Source organism: Ursus arctos, unplaced genomic scaffold, assembly GCF_023065955.2.
Source record: "Ursus arctos isolate Adak ecotype North America unplaced genomic scaffold, UrsArc2.0 scaffold_13, whole genome shotgun sequence".
NCBI classification, from domain to species: Eukaryota; Metazoa; Chordata; class Mammalia; order Carnivora; family Ursidae; genus Ursus; species Ursus arctos.
The window spans coordinates 31,172,210-31,191,829 of NW_026622797.1; the positions used below are offsets into that span (position 1 = coordinate 31,172,210).

General features: G+C 38.5%; 1 protein-coding gene across 4 annotated transcripts in view; it reads right to left on the minus strand.

Annotated features, from left to right (window-relative positions):
• ENPP3 (ectonucleotide pyrophosphatase/phosphodiesterase 3) overlaps positions 1-19,620 on the minus strand; it is a 72,201-nt gene that overhangs the window by 12,815 nt on the left and 39,766 nt on the right. For all 4 annotated transcript variants that reach the window (XM_048225955.2, XM_044386336.3, XM_026504808.4 and 1 more), the window contains 6 exons: positions 17,352-17,479; positions 12,237-12,300; positions 10,583-10,670; positions 8,882-9,060; positions 7,361-7,412; positions 6,115-6,269 (listed from right to left, as the gene is read on the minus strand). In XM_048225955.2, coding sequence (XP_048081912.1) covers positions 6,115-6,269; positions 7,361-7,412; positions 8,882-9,060; positions 10,583-10,670; positions 12,237-12,300; positions 17,352-17,479 — 666 coding nt within the window. The remainder of the gene's footprint in view (positions 1-6,114; positions 6,270-7,360; positions 7,413-8,881; positions 9,061-10,582; positions 10,671-12,236; positions 12,301-17,351; positions 17,480-19,620) is intronic.

Genomic DNA, 19,620 nt, shown 5'->3' on the forward strand with positions numbered 1-19,620 from the left:
CTTCATTTATCATGTAATATAGGAATATATTTTTTGCAATTTTCTTTGTAGCTATTATTTATTTATTTATTTAAAGATTTTACTTACTTATTTGAGAGAGAGAGAGAGCACAAGTGGCAGGCAGAGGGAGAAACAGGCTCCCTGCTGAGCAGAGCGCCCAACCTGGGGATCGATCCCAGGAGCCTGGGATCACGACCCGAGCCGAAGGCAGATGCTTAACCGACTGAGCCGGTGTAACTCTACTTAAAGACTAATACAATAACTTATCCACTATCAGGCACTAACTTATCCACTATGCTGCCTAACCCAAGTGTTTAAGGTAATGCAGTATTAAATTACCATATTTCAATTAGCATATAATCATGAGTAAGTAAACATTCTGCTATTCATTTTACTTTTTTCAGATTTTGATTCATATACCCACTACTGCCCACAATGTATCTATTTCTTAACAACAAAAAAAGGTTACATTAAATTAGGATGTTCTTCCCCTATTCAATGCATTGTGCTAAAAGCGAAAATTAGCTATGCTGTCTAAAATGTATATAGTGATCATTTTATAATATGTACATGTTGGAAATCATCACATTGTACACTTGAAGCTTATACAACATTTTATGCCAATTATATCTCAATAAAGCTGGAGAAAAATAAAATGTGTAAGACCAATTCACAAAGAAAAAGGCAAAATACACTGTACACTATATTCCTAGGCATGAGAGTACCATGACGAGGTACAGAATAGGTAGGAGATGAAGCTGAGCGAAGTCTGAGGAAAGCCAACCAGAGAAGGTACTACCCAACACACTACCCCACTGCAGCTGGAGAACACTATATAGAAGTTGAGGGGACTCCTCAACTTGGTTGAACACATTTATCTCTGCTCCCTTCCTAAATCCCATTAAAAGAACATTAATGATGAAAACACATAATGGATAATAAGAAATTTGCAGAAGCTGGAAGTCAGATCAACATTGGTTTACTATTATAACATGACTTAGTAGACCAGTAAATACTGACAACCAAAAGCCATGACTGGGGAAAGCACAAAGAAGTGGATTCTTACTGCCAAAACCCACGGGTAGAACTTGGAGTCTCCTAAAGACGGGTCATGTACATGGGGCCAGAAAGAAGAGGACAGGCTGCAAGTCTGTAAAAGAGGCTAGATAGAAAGTTTACTCACTGGAGAGGTTGAACCAGAGGGATGTTCATACTGAGGGACCCAAGACAGCCCAGATAGCAGGCGCATCATACTGAAAGCAGTGGGATTAAATAAAAATCCACATACTGAATGGTGAGACTCCCCCCAGTCTCATTGCTCACATGACGGCTGCCCCATTTTACATGCTGGGTCAGATTAAAAGTGTCCTTTCTTCGGGAAACAAACCAGTCCAAAAGGAAAACTAGATGCTTACAATTAGGAATCCCCAACAAAATAGCTAGTTCTTATTCTGATCAACCTATAGTGAAGTCTACCAGTTGGCCAGCCGCAGCCACACAGCTTAGTGCTTCTCCTTTAACATATAAAAGTATAACCAAGGATCAAACATTTTGTTGGGATTGAGGAGGAACCAAGATAAAAAAGAGACAATGCAGAAGAAAACTTGCTCCATAGAGAGATGGGAGTATATATGACATCCATATAAGAAGAGAAAGCAATAGAAAAACAAAAAGAGCTCTTGGGATTTAAAAAAGAATATGACAACAGAAATAAAAAATTCAATTAAAAGACGAAGCTGCAAATATCTCAAAAAGTAAAATTAAAGACAAAAGGTGGAAAAAATTAGGGAATGTAAAAAAACATTAGAGAATCAGTGCAGGAAACCTTATGTCCTATTAATTTGAAGAAAAATGATCTCTAAAATTCTAAAGCTAAAAACCATCAAATAAGTATATAGATGAAATAAGAATATTTTAAGATACATAAAGTCTAAAAAATACACCTTTCCTTCTTCCTTTCTCAGGAAGTTCCTGAGTGATAGAACCCGCCAAACCAAAAAGTAAACCAAGAAATATGAAGATATTTGTGTTAGAAGCGGTGGATTAGCTCTCACCATTCATTTCACTCTCCTAATGACAGACACTGGAAAGCTAAAACCATTTGTTTATATCCTTTCAGACACACATCAGAGCAAACAGTCCTGAATGACCAGGTTTCTTCATCTGACATCAAGGGGCACGTAAAGATGTTGTAAAATGGAGAATCAACCATATCGATTGTCAGCCCCATAGACAACCAGAATCTTGTGAGTTGATGTTTCCTACCACACGCCTTTAACATTTTACTCTAAAACTTCACGTTTTGTACGTCTTACTTGAAGAAATGTATGATACATAAATGTAGCCATGGATGTATTTTCTGTAATGGGAGGAAGATGAAATGCCTATATTCAACAGTTAAGATTATAAAAATGGGGACACTGGGTGGCTCAATTGCCTTTAGCTCAGGTCATAATCCCAGGGTCCTGGGATCGAGCCCTGCCTCGAGCTCCCTGCTTATTAGCAGGGCGCCTGCTTCTCCCTCTGCCTGCTGCTCCCCCTGCTTGTTCTCTCTCTATTTCTGACAAATAAATAAAATCTTTAATAAATAAATAAATAAAATTATTAAAATGTTAAGGAAGGAAGTGCATTGTAATTTCTAATGAGGCGGCAGCTGTAGAAGTTAGACTCACGTACCACTTGGGCAAAAATGCTTACTATTCTCTCAAAGTAGTGTGGACTTTGAGTCGGGGAACACGGATCAGGATGGCTTTAGCCAGAGTGTTACAAAAGGGTTATACTTTTTTTCTGTTTACTGAAAATCTTGTTTCTTACCTACCAAACTTGAACCCCTAATACAAATGCATTGAGACTAGGAAGACAGGATGTGGCCTCCTTTATAAAGGGGAGATTATGCAACAGGCAGCCCTCCAGAAGGATGGTGGAGAGGTATGATCACGTCATTTCTGAGTCCTGGGCTCCTGAGAGAAGGCACAGTGAACCATCCCTCCACCTCCACACACAGAAACAGCTTCCACCCGGCTAGCTCTTCAGAGCTCTTTAGAGTTTTTTAAGCCAGGGGATAGAAAGTCAGGAAAACAATAAATAGAACTCAGACACTCCGATAAAATCTGAACTCCTTAGCTCTCAAAATTGTTCAAGAGAAGTAGGTGATGAGCATAGACAGGAAAGCGAGATGCTTTCATTTCAGGTCTTGCATGGGATTAAAATAAAACTTGAACAGTTGATAAAATTATTTTATTTAAGTTATAGACTCTCTTTACCTGTAGGCTGAACATAAAAGCTAACGTTATTTATTTGAAGATTGGATTGCTACCATCTGGTCTTACGGTAAGGATAATAACTGTATACTTGTAAAATTATTGTTTTAGTTGTGTTTTTTTTCTATAGGGAAAATATTTCTTATACTTCCAAAAAATGTTTACGATACATAATAATGTTCCTAGTTTTTTAAAGAATCATAAAACATGATTGAACCATAATTTATAGTATTAGCGCTAACAAGCTTTGGAAACAAAAAAAGGCTATTCAAAAATCCAGTGATGTGGGACGTATATATACACATACAGATCGAGAGAGAGAGAAACATTTTTCAAGTGTGCTAGATTTTTTTCTCTGAAAAAGTGCTTTGATTTACATTACAATTATAAGGCATATATTCTAAAACGTGGTCATAATTTTTGCTCTTCATTTCAGTTTCTCACCCAGCAACAGAAAGAGCAGTTCACATAGTCTTACTCAATGGGCCCTGAAGCAAAACCCATATACAGTCTCATCAACCCTAATAGTTTGGAAGCTGTTATTGCAGGACCATGATTTCAAATCACAGCTACTTCTCCAGAACTCTCCTGAGATAACAACAACAAAAATCAGAAAACCCACCAAAACCACAGAAAAACAAAAGCTCCATAAAACTTAAAGGCACAAGCCAATTGGGCCCATGCTCCAAAAAGTGCTTATTTAAAGTCTGATTTCTCAAACACAGGGCAGATTTACAGCATTTTAATGTGAATCTCAAAACATCCTTGCATGTAATTTTCTTGAACCACAACATACTAACAGAGTAATTTCTGAATTAGAAAGCAGAAAATTGCTAGAATTCCATCCTGTCACATGGAGGGAGAAATACACAAGTAGTTCTGTGGGATCAGTGAAAGGACAGGAACTTTTGGTAACAAAGAAGCTAGTTTTAAAACAATAACAAAAAAGAATTGTACTGAACTCCTGGTCTGAGCCCACTCAAAATCTCTCCGCCTCTGGTTTCCGCTAAAGCTCATATAAATTCAGGAATGCAAGACTGCAGGGGAAAGTATTAAACCCATCAACATTCCCCTGAACTCCACACAATCCCTGGTGCCTGGACTTCTCAAAATAGAGAATTGACTAATAAGACTGGCCTTAAATATACTGCTCTTCTCAAAACCAAAAACAATTAGGAATTATCTTAAGGAATAAATAACATATTGTTGTTCCACAGTAGGTTGAAGAAAAACACAACGTGAACATTTTGCATAATAGGAAAGTGCTGTTGCCATTAACCATGCACATGAACTCAGGTAACTCTTGGTAAAATGTTTGCCCACATTGGGTGGCAACATCAGTGCACTCCTACCGCGGACCACAATTAAACGATTGTCAGCAACAGAGTTGGTGTTCAGAACACACAAAGCTTCAATTAATAGTGGGAAAATATTTATTTTTCTCCAGAAATCTTGAATTGGAACAAGACGAGTAAATAAACCAGATACAACCAATCACTTCCTGGCCCTAAAAAGGAGTGGAGTATCTGTACCCTTAGAAAGAACAGTAATAAGTTGAGTTTTGTCACCCGCAGAGTCTTTGGATCTAAGATATCAAGATTTTCTTTACAAGAACAGCTTTCTGATTATTTATGAACCCTTCTAGCTGAAGGCACTGCTCTCTCCTTTAGTCTTTAAAAATAATGGTTGGGATTAATTTAGCCAATGCATTCATTCAGGAAACATTTACTGGGCAGCTCTATTGTGCTGGGATACATTAAACAGAACCATCCCTGCCCCGAAGGGGTGTTTTGATGGATTTTTGGCAGACTTTGATTTTTGCTTTCATTTATGTTTTCCTGATTGCTAATGAAGTTCAATTGGTTGGCTCATAGTCATTGCCCATTTATTAACTAAGATGTTTGCCATTCTCTTGGTTAGTGGAAGAAATTTACTAGCTATTCTGGATCCTAATTACCATTCTGGATATTCATCACAGTGGAAATACATGGTCTCATCCGTAACTTTGTCTTTTTGTCACACATTACATTAAGACAGTCCAATTAGTGAATTTCCTCTGTATTTTTGGTGTTGTTGTTGTTCTTGTGTCCCAAGAAATCTTTCTCTATCCCAAGGTCATAAAGGTATACAGAAAGGAAAATATGGATTTGCTGTTCACATTTAGGTCTATAAACCCACCAGCAATTTAGTTTTGTATATGGTATGAGATAGAGATCTAACATTTTCTTTCTTTTGGTAGCCAAATGTCCCAGGGTCACTTATCGAAGGAGAGATTTCCAGACAGTGAAAAAGGAAGACAATTTCAACATTTGGATTCTGAACCTCAGCCTGGAGAGATCTATGATACAGCACATCTATACCTTTAAGTCTAGCCTGACCTATTAGAGTACTGGATCCTTCAGGGATGGATTACTTCTTATTCACATTAGGCTCCTTGTGCCTACCATAATACACAGCAGATAGTAAAGTATTTGTTAAACAATCAAATAAATAGCCCTTTATAATCTAGTTAGCATCAACTTCTGGGTGCACCCACCATGTACTTAGGATAGACAAAATAAATAGTGTGCCTCTGTATTTCCTGTTGCTTGTCTTGGAAAGCTTCTTTCCTACCTGCCTTACCAACAGGCCTGTGAACACCTTTTAACTTCTCCAGGCAAAACACGACATGTTCTCTTTTGCACCCACATAGCACCTATAAATACCTTTAAGAAATACCTGGGACATTGTTTTACAAGACACAGAGCAGAGAACTCCCTTTGGGATCTCTACTGAAAATCAAAAGTCAATTCTTAGAATATTCAAGAGCCATAAATTTTTTCCAGCCTGCATGGCTCAATGGACACAAACTCACTGGTTTCGGTACTGTATATGAGCTCCATATGGGCATCTTGATAGCTTTTCCAAATCCACTGACATATTCCCTGTGATAGAGAAGACAGTGTTCCTTGTTCTTCTGCATAACCCTGGGCCTCCCAAATGGTAAATTTAGTTTCTCCGTCGCGATTACTAAAATGAAAATAACATAAAATAAAATAATAAAAATGTTTGTAGTTAGCAAATGTTTTCTACACAAAAAAATATCATCTGATGACTATTACGTGCCAGTTACTCTGAGAAATGTTTCACATACTTAACCTCTTAATTCTTACAACTCTGAGGCAAGTGTTATTATTCCATTCTACATATTACAAAACTAGGGTTTAGAAAAGTAATCTGGCCAAGCAGTTAACAGTTCACAGGACATATTTGAAGAGATACAACCTCAAAACCAAAAGGACATACTTTGTAACAAAGATAACCTCCCTTAGCAATTATCACAGGAAAGATTTGGCAATTTTAAAGAACAGTATGTCCTAATGTATTTATTTATTTTTATTTGCCTATTGTACTCTAAAAATCCATCAATTATTGATAGTTTTAAAACCTACAAGGTATTCATGGCATGCAGTAACACTCTACAGATTATAAAAAGATTATCAACCAACCAAGACATTTACTAAACTCTTACTGTGTACCTGGCACTAATCTAAGTGCACACACATATTAACTCATTTAATTGTCACAAAAACTCCATGAAGAAGGTATCCCCATTTTATAAATGATGAAACAGGCCTAATGAGTTTAACACGAGAACACTTAAAAGATAATAGGTAATAATAATGCTGCTACAGGCCAGGCACTGGTCTAAATTCTTTCCACGGATTAACTCTTTCCATCTTTACAACTGCATACAGTGGGTGCCATTGTTGTAGATGAGGAGACTGAGACACAGAGAGGTTAAGTGACTTGGCCCAGTCACACAGCCAATAGAGGTAGGCCGTAGCCAATAGAGTGTGGGCGGTTCACATCTAAGAAAAGGAACAGGCACAACCATCTCAAGGAATTTGTTGTGTTCCTGGAAACACTGTAACTACCCAGGCTTGTGAGTGTTGTTATTTAGATCTAGTTTTGTGGGGGGTTTTCTTCTTGTATTATTGGCAATGCAATCTTCATGTTCAAAAGCCTCTGGGAGCTTATTTTAAAGAATCCCCCAAAGGCAATACTGTGTTTTGTTAGGGCTAAACACCAAAGACTTGATGTGTTTTCTACTGACTTACTTGCATCTTGAGGGAGATTTAGCATCTGGTTCACATGCTGCACAGAAACATTCTGCAAGACGATGTGGGAAAGACAGAACGGGAGTCAACACATTGTAAGAGGATTATTTCTACAGTAATGCCTGAATATTTTACTACTCAACAAACAAGCCAGACTAACTCGAGTTTTAATTCTAATTCTGCCACTTGCTCAGAAATAGGCTTGGGATACTTTGTGCGGGAGTTAACAAAGATACGATCGATAATGCGGCAAAGCACGGTGACCACAGCTAGAATCAACTACTTCGTGGGATGACAACATCCCTGGGCTGCTCAGGCTTTTAATAGGAGTACAGCTCACTAAGGGTCTTGCTGAAATGCAGATTCTGATTAGAAATCCTGAGCCCAGTGGGGCCTGAGATTCTGGATCTCTTACCAGCTTTCAAGTGAGGCAGATTCTATTCCTGTGACCACACTTTGAACAGCAAAGGGCATTCTTTACAAAGAATTTGGAGGTTTGCAGTCCGGTAGATCAAATTTCTGTGACCTTGGACAGTTTACCTACCTTCTCCGACTCTTCTTTTTTCCTCAAACGGAGACAAAAACGCCCACATTGTAATGCTTATTATTATTATTATTATTATTATTATTATTATTATTTTAAATGGAGGTTCCATCCAGGTAAGCTGTAGGTAAGAAACCCACACCCTACTCTGATCTGGGCTGTGGATTTGATTTTGATTGGGAATCTTCACTGGACTTTTATCCTTTAAAGCCTCTTTTGGTCAGCATTGATTTATATACTTATTGATCGATGCGGTGTAATGTTTTTGAGGATTAAAGAAAGTCAAGGGTTTGCTGACTCCTGGTTTAAGGAATAATTCTTACCCGAGGCAGCAGGTACTTATTTAGCTCTACAACATTTTGAACTCGGCATCCAATGCACCTTGACACTGGTTTTAACTTGATGGACTCCTGATAACTGGGCTCCGATTCCATCCTGAAATCCCAGCCCCCATCCCTGTGCCCTAGTTCTCACAGGTAGGGCTGGTCCTTGCATTATGAGCTCCTGTTCTGACTCCTTGCCCTTTTTTTTGGCCGGGGGGATGGGGGGAGACTCCTAGCGCTGGAATCTCATCTTACTGAGAGTCTCTTGGGATCTGAAGTCAAGCTCCCGAACTCGGCCAAGAGCCTGACCCACTGAAAAGACCTGAAAGAGGTCTTGTAGCTGTAAGAGGAGTAAGTTTATGAAGGAAATCAAAGAGTGGCTAAGATTTAACTGTTATGAAGAGTTAAGACACTCAGCTCACAGGGAATTATTAATGCCCAAACAGTGCTTCCCAGTTTACAAAGCATATTCATATGCTGGACGTTACAATGCATCTCTCACCTCCAGACAAGTTCCAGAGACACTGCATACATTCACTTAGTAAATGTCAGAACTAGAGCACAAACCCGGCAGTCAGCTACCCCAGTTATAATCCTGGCTATAGACTCACTTGCCCCTTTACATTCTTACGGATACGTGAAGTTATTACTTACATTTTGTAGCCCAGGGCAGGAACAATCTAGATCGTCTGGGGGCAGTGGAACAGTAAAGCCACAGACAGAAGGCTTTGACACTTCCTCTGCATGGGTTGGCTTATAAAAAGGTACCCTCAGAAGATGGTTCAAACTCCCATGGGTGCCATTGTTTGGTGCTGGTTGAATGTGTAGAAGATCTGTTTTTAAAAATAAATTTGAAGTAGTTTTAAATGAAAAGGCAACACCATCTATCTAGCAGATGGAAGACAACAAAACTTCCTTTAATAAATTCTGCTCTAATATGGTCTTGTACTGCATATGCCTTCAGGTTAGTGTCTCTTCCCACAGGGAATTATTATTATTATTATTATTATTTTTTAGAGAGGGACAGAGAGTTGGGGGGGTAGGGAGGGGCAGAGGGAGAGGAAGAGAGAGAATGTCAAGCAGACTCCCCACGGAGCACAGAGCCCAATGTGAAGTTTCATCTCGCTACCCTGAGATCATGACCTGAGCTGAAACCAAGAGTCCAACACTTAACCTACTGAACAACCCAGGCGCACACACTCCCCCACCCCACCCCCATTCCAGGGTTTCTATCACCTCCTCTTTCTAGACAATGGGAACATTTGTTATAAGCTACACGCACTTTCAGGAACTGTTTCTGCTCCTCCAGGGAAAAGTATCATAACTTAAATGCTCCCTTTGTTCCTTAAGCATATCCTGGTTTTCTAGCATAAAAAGCTATACTTAAATCAAAAACAATTTTGAAGAAGTTAATTTACAATCTTGCTTACAGTGTATTTACTTAGTTATAGGAAACTTAAGGACAGATACCTTTAAAAAATTAAACTCAAAAATTTTGCACAATATTTAGATAACTTTTTCTATTTTTTTATACAACACAATATACAGATTATTTTACAAGTATAGTTTTTTAAGCGGCTCCTGCTGAATACCACCAAATAGAGCTCTCTTAGAACTGAAATCCTATCTGATTCCTTCTAAGCCTCCCCACAAAGGGCCAGCATCCCTGACCACAAACTCAGCTTGGGAACCAAGAGTCAAAGTTGTTCAGGCTACAACACGTTATTTTCAAATGGATACTCTTTGGTTTCGAAGTCATATTCAATCACCACAGGCCTTTGGCAAGATTAGGAATGACAACTGTGAGTATATTTGCGTCAGAATTCCTGAAGCTCAAGGTGAAACTGCAACTTACCCATTGCCTTGCCGAGATAAACGATTTATTAGTACAATGCTCTGGAGTAAGCATGTAGGCAGAAAAGTAGGGGAGATCCCCTAAAATTCTAAGTCTTCAAGTTTGTTTTTTTTTAAACACTGAGTGTAATCCCAAGCATCTGTCCGAAAAGGACTTTCCACCATCTAAGAAAATACTTGTGCTTTTAGGGTTTTTTTCCCTGCTTTGAAAAGTTAGAAATGTACTTTTAATTATCTAAGTTTTACGAAATTTTCAAATAGTAACTAACAGATAGAAAAGTTGGTCTCCTGAGATCTAATGTTTATCGTTACCAGCAAACAGAAAGAATTCACCCTTATGGCTGAGTGCTTCTGAATGATGATTCATTCTCATCTTTCCTACTTTCTGTCTTCTTAGGGCAAAGCATCTGTCTCTGGGATTCAGTTTATTACCAATTTCAGAATACATACTTTACAAACTATGTCCACATTTTGATGTTAAATTTATATAGATATACTCACCACACATTAGGTTATAAATTTCGATATTTTCAAATGGTTCAATTTCAGTCTTCTCTTTGAAACTCGATCCATGTGCCAAGAAGAAAGCCTAGGTGGAAATAGTCCTACTGTTACTAGATGCCATCTAAACTCAAAAATGTTGGAAGAGACACAATTTTCCGTCTGTCCCAGCTCTCCAGTTGCGTCTGAGGCTACTGTAAGGATTTCTTTTCAGGTTTGAAAATGATTTTTATATCATTTGCACCTATGACTGGGATTCCAACCATCCCAATCAAATATAATATATTGTATTTACTTTTGCTAAATGTACCTGCTTCCACAGCACCTCGTATGTCAGGAGACAAGGAGAAACAAACAATAATGGACAACCAATGTCAGCACAGTTCTACCATATCTATATAGTATAAATTAGAAATTCAAATAACACTAAATATTCTTTTCATATCATTGTTCAAATGTGTTAATACGTGACAAAAACTGTTGAAGTCTCTAAATGCTGAATTTTTTTTTTTACGACTTCTACTAACCTACTGATTTCTTAAATATATCTCTCCTTTAATTTTAGGATAAAGAAACCTAAATATGTTTATTTACATTTAATTAATTCATGTTAAACATATTATTCATAACACATCTAATATTTTCAGATTATAAATAACTAGAAGAAAAGTGTCAAACATTAATAAACAATTATTTTTGGTAACAGGGCCGTGTGTGTGTGTGTGTGTATTATTATTATTAATGGAAATAGATAGGACAACCATGTTGCAAAAAATCATAAAAGCTTTACCTATGGGGGAATATCAGCTACACTTAACTCATGGACTGTACCAAATAGTCTCTTCCCTGGGCTTCCAGGAACACACTAGGCTCCTGGTTTTCTTTCCTTCCTTACTGGCTTTACTTCTAAGTGTCTTTGCTAGTGACTCTTTCAACCTCTTCAAGTAGATCTGCTTAAAGCTCAGTACTTGGTCTTCCTTTCTACCTATACTCAGTTTCTGAGGATGGTCTCTAGTTGCGGATCTTTTAAATAATTTACATACCTAAAACTCAAAGTTTTTATCTCTGCATAGACAGACTCTTTTTAGGTGTCTATATAACATCTCCACTTGCATGTCTAATAAATATTTTAAACTTAATGTACCCAACTGAATCCTTGCTCCTTCCTCTCAAATCGGCCCCAGTTTCACATCCTTCCAATAGCCTCCGAAGGTTCTCTCATCCCCAACATATCAGGCACATGCACCTTTAGGCCTCTGCACTGGTGGTTTCCTCTGCCTGGGACTCGTGTCCCCAGAGTATTTCAAAGGTAGATTCTTCCACCTTCTTCAAGTCTCACTTCAAACATCATCTCCATGACTCTTACCCTCTCCACCTTGTGTAAAATTGCATACTGTCCCCATGGTCCCCTGAAACACCCCCAATGTCTACGTACTCTGCTTTACTTTTATTTCCCAGGGCACTTATCCCCTAATATACCAAATAATGTATTTCCTAATTACGCCAATTGTCTACATTCCTCTGTTAACAAACTTCATGAGGGCAGGGATCCTTATCTGCTTTGTTCTCAACTGTATTCAAGGATCCTGAAGATTGCCTACAACAAAGCAGGTACTCAATAAATATTTGTTAAAAAAATAAAGCAGTAAGTTACCTCCATGCTCTTAAACTTGTTGTTATAACCATGATTGCCTCCTCCACATGAATATGCTTTACTCCTTTAAAGAAATAATATTATATTGCAATTAATACATTGATATAAAATCTTATTATAAAGCGAGCTTTAATGGGTTTTTATGTACCTTCTGGTTTTATATAAGTAAATTTTTCTATCGACAACAGCATAAATATAGTTCCTTTCATGCTCAAATTCATAACCACAGAGGAACAAACAGAATGGTAGGAGAGAAGGAAGGAAGAATTCCAGAATCTATAAATAGAATTCAAAAGCCTTTGACCCTTAGCCATTGACAACAAGATAATAACAAAGACATAGATTAAAAAAATAATTTGAATGTAACATTGTGTCAGCCATGTCAATTAAAAATTAATTAGAAATATAAAAAAGTAGTCTTCAAGCTTATCTTTACACATTAATTAATGTCTGTGTGATTAAGAATAGTTTGACTAATACTACTGAAAGGTTTTCAGTACTTAAGAAATAAGTCTTTGAAAATGGGAAAAAATACTGATTCCTATCAGATACCTAGGGAAATAATATAAAAGCATAAAGAATATGGAAGGAAAGTAAATTATAACACTTAGTAAGAAGAAGCTAGTATGTTCTTGTAAATTAAGAGTTTATTTTTAATTTTTGGACTATTCTTCCATAGAATGTTGCTCCATTATTTGAATGACTTTTCAAATATAATTAGTCTTTTGCCCACCTTCTTATATTTTAGTATTTGAATTGAGGAGTATTAGCAATTTTATACATAGTTGGTTTTTATACATGAAAAAAAAAGGCAATAAATAAACCTAGATTTTTTTTTTCGTAAAGCAACAATGTCATACTGGTTCAAATTAGGTCTAATGGAAAAAAAGACTCCTCTTCCCAACATTTGGCCTTAAGAGATTTTTCTCATTTGCTTTCCTACTCCCAACTCCCACTCCTCAGGCAAATACACACACACACACACACACACACACACACACACACAATGTTTTTGTTTGTTTTTATGTTGTAGGCAGGACTTTAATTTAGTGTCTCAAAAAATTAACTTTTAAAGCATTCATAAACGACTCCCACTCGGTTTAAGTAAAAATAAATCACAAAATAAAAAATAAATCACATCACTAAGCAGGCTACGCTCAACTCTACCCAAGAGAGGGAAGAAAGGAGAGGCTAAGCTGGAGTGGGGAAAACAAGAGGGGTCCTATTTATAAGGGGTTTAAATTCAATCACCCAAAGGTGCCAGTTCATTACCTTGGTTAAGCCCAATAAAATTTTTGGCATAAGGAAAGAGTTGTTTTAAAAATATTTTTATCTTTATTGCAGAGATATTTGGTTCCTTCAAGATTATTGAAACTATCTGGGGATAATTAAGTTTTAAATTCTGTGTGGGAGGCTAGAAGATTCAGTAATGAAAGAAAGAAAAAAGGTCTTTAGAAAGAAGTCATTGGTAAAAATTTTCTAAAATTGATCCTATCTTTATTTTCAGAAAAATATTTTTTAATATTTTCAACTTCTGACCCAACTCAATTAGAAACTTCAGTCAATATTAAAATCAATACTTAATCAGAAGTTAAAGATAAAAAAGTGTTTGAAAAACACTATTTTCTATTCTTCTCAAAATTTTAGAAATTTGCTATTCTAACTGCTTTCCAACCATTAATTTGACTCTGGAAATTACATATGGAAAAATAGAAGCCAGCATTTGGAAAAGATGAGTTGATTTTATCTGTCATAATTTAGCTCAACTTCCAAGCACTCTACGAAATCTTCTGGAACAAATTCTCTTTTATCTTATCTATGTCTAATTAATAAAGTTGAAATCAAGGCCAGGTTCTCCGCCACAGCTGAGTAATGACACAGGTGGGCGACGAGCAAGACTTCTTTCCTGACCCCCAGGCAGCTGCCAGGTCTTCTGCGCCTGTGTAGCCTCTTTCACATTTTCCCCTGCTCTCCTCTTCGGCCACCATTCTAAGCTAGAGCCTTATTACTTCAGACCTGAACAGAGTTCCTAATCGGTTATCCTGACTCTGAATTTCTTAATCTTCCCAGATCTCACACACACAGACAGACACACACACACACAAACTCTACTTATATTGAACACCGTGAGCTCTCTGAAATGCAAATCCACATATCCACGTATCCCCCTCTAGACACCTTGTATCTACCAATGGTCGGCTTCCTTTACAGTCAAAGTCATAGGTTTAATTCATGACAGGTAAGGGCCTTCAGGAGAACAGCTTCTTTCACCTGGTGCTCTAGCAATACAGAACTACTTGAAATTGCTGGAACCTAGTCCTTCTGCCTGCAAACCTATTTCTACCCTTGCCTGCCCCAGAGCAGCTGCTCTGGCTTTAAAAAGGTGCCCCACTGCTCTGGGCAGAGCATTTTGAGAAAGAAGCACCTCTGAGAAGATACAGCCTGGCAGTGCTCGGGGCTTGGCAAGCAGGTGGATGCCTTCCAGCAAAGAAAAGTGGTCTGTTTGCTCCTGCAGACATAGCTCCCCTGTCAGAGCTCAGTGAGCTGAGCAAGGGTTCTCTTTCCACTGCCTCTCATCTTGGCTGGGTGCCTCTGGGCAGTGCACTGACTGCACAACTGCCTGGGGCAGCCCTGCTGTATATGTGACAACATTTAACCTATCCCATCCTCAGTCTTCAAAGCCCAGAGCAGGAATCACACCCACCAGGAAGCATCCTCTGACGTTCTCTGACATCCACACCTGGGCTGTGTAATTACTCTTTGTTTCCTTGTACCTTGTACTTGATCCTCAAGCAGCATTCGTTACACCTGATTGTAATTGCTGTCTTCCTTCTTGCCCGTGCAAAGATCCTTAGGGTGGGGACTGTGTCTACCCCCATTTCTTAGAACGGTGCCTGGGAGGGGAGCCTGGGTGGCTCAGTTAAGCAGCTGCCTTCATGATCCCAGGATCCTTGGATAGAGTCCCACATTGGGCTCTTTGGTCATCAGGAAACCTGCTTCTCCCTCTGCCTCTGCGGCTTCCCCTGCTTGTGCTCTGACAAATAAATAAGTAAAATCTTAAAAAATTAAAAAAAATGACTTTAAAAAAAGGAAAGGTGCCTGGGAAGTATTTGTCACTTTCTGATCATAAAATAAAAAGCTATTATTGGGCACCTGGGTGCCTCAGTCGGTTAAAGGATGGCCTTCAGTTCAGGTCATGATCCTGGAGTACCAGGATAGAGTCCCACATCGGGGTCCCTGCTCAGTGGGGAGTCTGCTTCTCCCTCTAACCCTCCCCTTTCTTGTGCTCTCTCTTTTAAATAAATAAAATCTTTTTTTAAAAAGCTATTATTCATGTTCTTTAAGGGGGCACTTTAACAATACTTCTGTTGTAGTTTCAAATAATTGGGTTTCCCTAAATTCGTAAAATCCAACACATTTTAGGCAAAATAAGGATGATGATGGTAGTGATAGGTTTCAATCAATGATGAAATTTGCTACAATTCTGGACTTAATCAAATGAGACTCCTTGGTTGCTCTGGTTTGGGCTGTCGTCAACATTTCCTTTGATCTAATTAGTTTACTTTAATATCAAGAGAATAATAAAACCAGGCTAATTTTGTGTTACAGATGATGACAATGAAGTCCTGAGACATTAATTTGTTTAAGTTCTCACAAACCAGGTATGGAGGTGGGTCTTAAACTCTCAGCCTTGAACATCTCACTGCTAGCTGTTAAACACACAAAGCTCATAATTTGAAACTAGATATTAATGTGTAATACCCGGAGGTATTCTGGTGGCTGGACTCTCTTCTATAGGCAGTAGGTCATGTTATAGGATCAAGGGGCACTTGCTCATTTTGTACCAGTGGCCTCCTAACTTCAATGTCATACTCTCAACAGTAAATACTTGGAGAATTTACCCACATTTGGACACATAAGTGTTTACATATTACATACCCACATTACTAAGAGCCTTATATACTTAATATTAGTAAAGCTTAGTCTTTAAATTCTGGAGAATGCTATGTTGAGCCACACAGTGAAGCCACTGACCTTCACAAGAGGTTATGAAACTCCAATGCCAAGAAGAGAGGCCAGCGCCATCTAGGGGTCATGTTTGAACACGCACACTCTCTGGCCCAACCACCTACTGCTTGGGGTTTCCCGTTATCTCACACAACAGGCTCTGCCAAAACCCCAGTTCCTCATTCTGCTCCCATATACATTAGACCTCAACTACCTCATCTTTTTTTGTCTTCTCTTTGTTAAACGTATCTTTCAGACTCTGTATTCCCATTATCCTCTGTCTCCTCCGGCACTACATAGCATACAAATAAGGCCAGAAAACAATATGATCCTCATTCCATTTAAAACCATTTATGCACATGGAAAAAAAACCCAGAACACTGGAATAAAATATAAAAATAGGAAACATTAGTTAAACTACCAAAAAGCGTGTATATGTTTGCTGGCTTATTATCAGTCTTTGTCACTGGATTCGAATCCTGTCTGTATCCCAAACGCCTGGATCAAGGCCCAGCACTCACAGTAACAAACATCAATGTGATTTGTGAAACCAGTGAATGAATTGGTTATCTTGGGATGAAGCGATTCAGAATCGTTTTTTTTTTTTCTCTAAACAATGTGAATGGTAACTAGAAAAAGGAAATAAATATTAACACCTAATTTGTTAGCTTGGCCTTAGAGCCATAAAGGTGCTCTTCCATAAAAACCACAAAGATGACAAAGATCTCGAAGAGCCATCTAATCAATCGCTTACTACCAACCTGGAAGACAACTGAGATCATCTTTACATCCTGTCTACCACCTGAAAAAGACCCGAGTGGGGGTTAGGAATGTGCTGGTAGTAACAGTTTCTGGAATGGTCTATAAACTGTCAGTCTTCTTCCTCCCTCTTGTCTATATTGGGAGGGTCAGGTTGCTAAGATTGGCAGATTGGCCCCCTAATAACAGGTGTTTCAAATGCAGAAGTGCGAGGTAGCATAAGAAGTCAAGGAAGTATCAGTACTCAGGAAAAATGCCATGATCGTAACAGCACGGTAAAATGAAGGTAATCTGTATTGAAAGATGGTTGTTAAAAGTATCACGAGACAAGTAAATAGACACACAAACCTCACAGCCAGCCACTGCCGATCCACCAGAAGAACAGCTTGGTCAATTCTCACGTTTTTGGCAAAGTGTAGTCGTTTTGGCAAATCAGGAGTCAGATAGGGTTTGAAATGCTGATCAGGTTTCCTGCACTAAAAAATAGGTAAATTCTTTCTTCGTCTAAGTTACAAAATGTGCAAGCTAATTCAACAATTTCATCTTCTAAGACAATTAAGCATTTTTTTAAAAGTGGCAAAATTTATTGTGGTGAGCACTGTGTAGTGTGTAAGACTGATGATCACAGACCTGTACCCCTGAAACAAATAATACATTACATGTTAATAATTAAAAAAAATGTAAGAGGATTTAAGCTTGGGTAACAAAATAAGGTTATTAAACCTATTATCAATTTGGTCACATTCCCCAATTATGTTGTTTTCGTTGTTGCAACAACATTTAAATTACAATTAAAATTTTTATTTAAATTATGGTTTGGTGTTTGACGTTCTAAGTTTTTATTCCTGTGTATGTATCTTAAGCCACCACAACCCTCCCCTCTTTTTTTGACAGACAGTAGATGTCTAGATTTCGAGTGGCAATTATGACTTTTGAATTTAAATTATATATGAAAAGTATATAACACATTAGTAAATATTATTAAAAATTTAAAAAATCAGTTTAACTGCACCAAAATCCTCTTACAATGGATTCAATTTACCCTTGAAATAACCTATGTCGGCTTAATTCTCAAATCAAGTCCAAAGTTTTTGAAACTTAGGACAGTGAAAAATTCATGGATCTCTTAGAAACTGGAGTAAAATGTTATTTAATAATTATTGCGGTAACTTGATGGCATATTTTAAAACTGTATAAAAATGCAAGAGAAACAAGAGAAACAAAATACAGGTAAGAATATGGGGAAATTACATTTTTTTTCTACTTTCCCAATCATCTCATCAATATTTTAAGTTTGTGTCACTACTATTTTGTGCTCAAACTATTTAGTGCTCAATTTATAGACGAAAAAAGATACCATGAAATTGAACAAAAAACAATTGAAAAAGAAGTATGGACAATACAGCAAGGAGAGTTACAGAATGAAAAGGGGAAGGGAGGGGTGCCTGGGTGGCACAGCGGTTAAGCGTCTGCCTTCGGCTCAGGGCGTGATCCCGGCGTTACCGGATCGAGCCCCACATCAGGCTCCTCCGCTATGAGCCTGCTTCTTCCTCTCCCACTCCCCCTGCTTGTGTTCCCTCTCTCGCTGGCTGTCTCTATCTCTGTCAAATAAATAAATAAAATCTTTAAAAAAAAGGGGGGGGGAGGGATTATTGCAGATATTTCAGCCAGTTTTTTTTCTTGCCTATTTTGGTATCTTTATCAAGGCTTCTTCTTTTTCTAATTCATCATTACTTCCTTTTTTTGTTGTTGTTCTTTTAAGATTTTCTTTGAGAGACAGAGAGAAAGAGAGCATGAACAGGGGCAGGGAGAAATGGAGAAGCAGGCTCCCCACGGAGCATGGAGCCCAGTGCGGGGCTCACCCCAGGACCCGGAGACCATGACCTGAGCTGAAGACGGAGGCTTAACCGACTGAGTCACCCAGGCGCCCCCATCATTACTTCCTTCTGAAGCCGGTATTTCTGTAACATCCAGGCAAGCCCAAGATGGCAGCTGCTGGATGCGCAGTTTCACAAGGGACTAGACTGTGCCCTTGACGACCACAGGTCATGTGAGAGTCACACTTTCCTAGCCAGTGTGTAGCCAGAGTAAACCCCGAGGAGACTAGAGGCATGCCGCCAACTTCCAAAGAACGGGGTTATATTTTGCCTTTGAGAATTTAGGCTGAAGACTCTAAAGTTGGGAAAACTTGGGTCATTTTATTGCAGAACAGTTGATGCTGTTGTCTGGCATGCAGCCAGGACTTTGTTGGACTTAAAGAGTCACCCGTTCGTGTTTGGTTATGTTTGTCCGAAATAAGCTCAGTACAGGACCGTGGACCAGCGTTACCGGGAATATTGCACTACCACGTGCAGTATTTCCTGGGAATCGTGGACGACTTCACGACATGATGGTCCATTTCTTCGGGGCTCTGTCGCTCCAGGCCCAGCCTCTGTTGACAATGCCAGGTAATGGATTTCCAAAGCTTGTGGTATCCAATCCCCCTGCGCTACCGGGACTGTTAGAGATTTGCCCTTCCTCACCCAACAGGCCTTCAGCTATATGGCTAGTGACGTAATGGGGAAAAGAACAACAATATGGGGTTGTAAAGAGTCCACTTGTTGGAAATTAAGAAGTG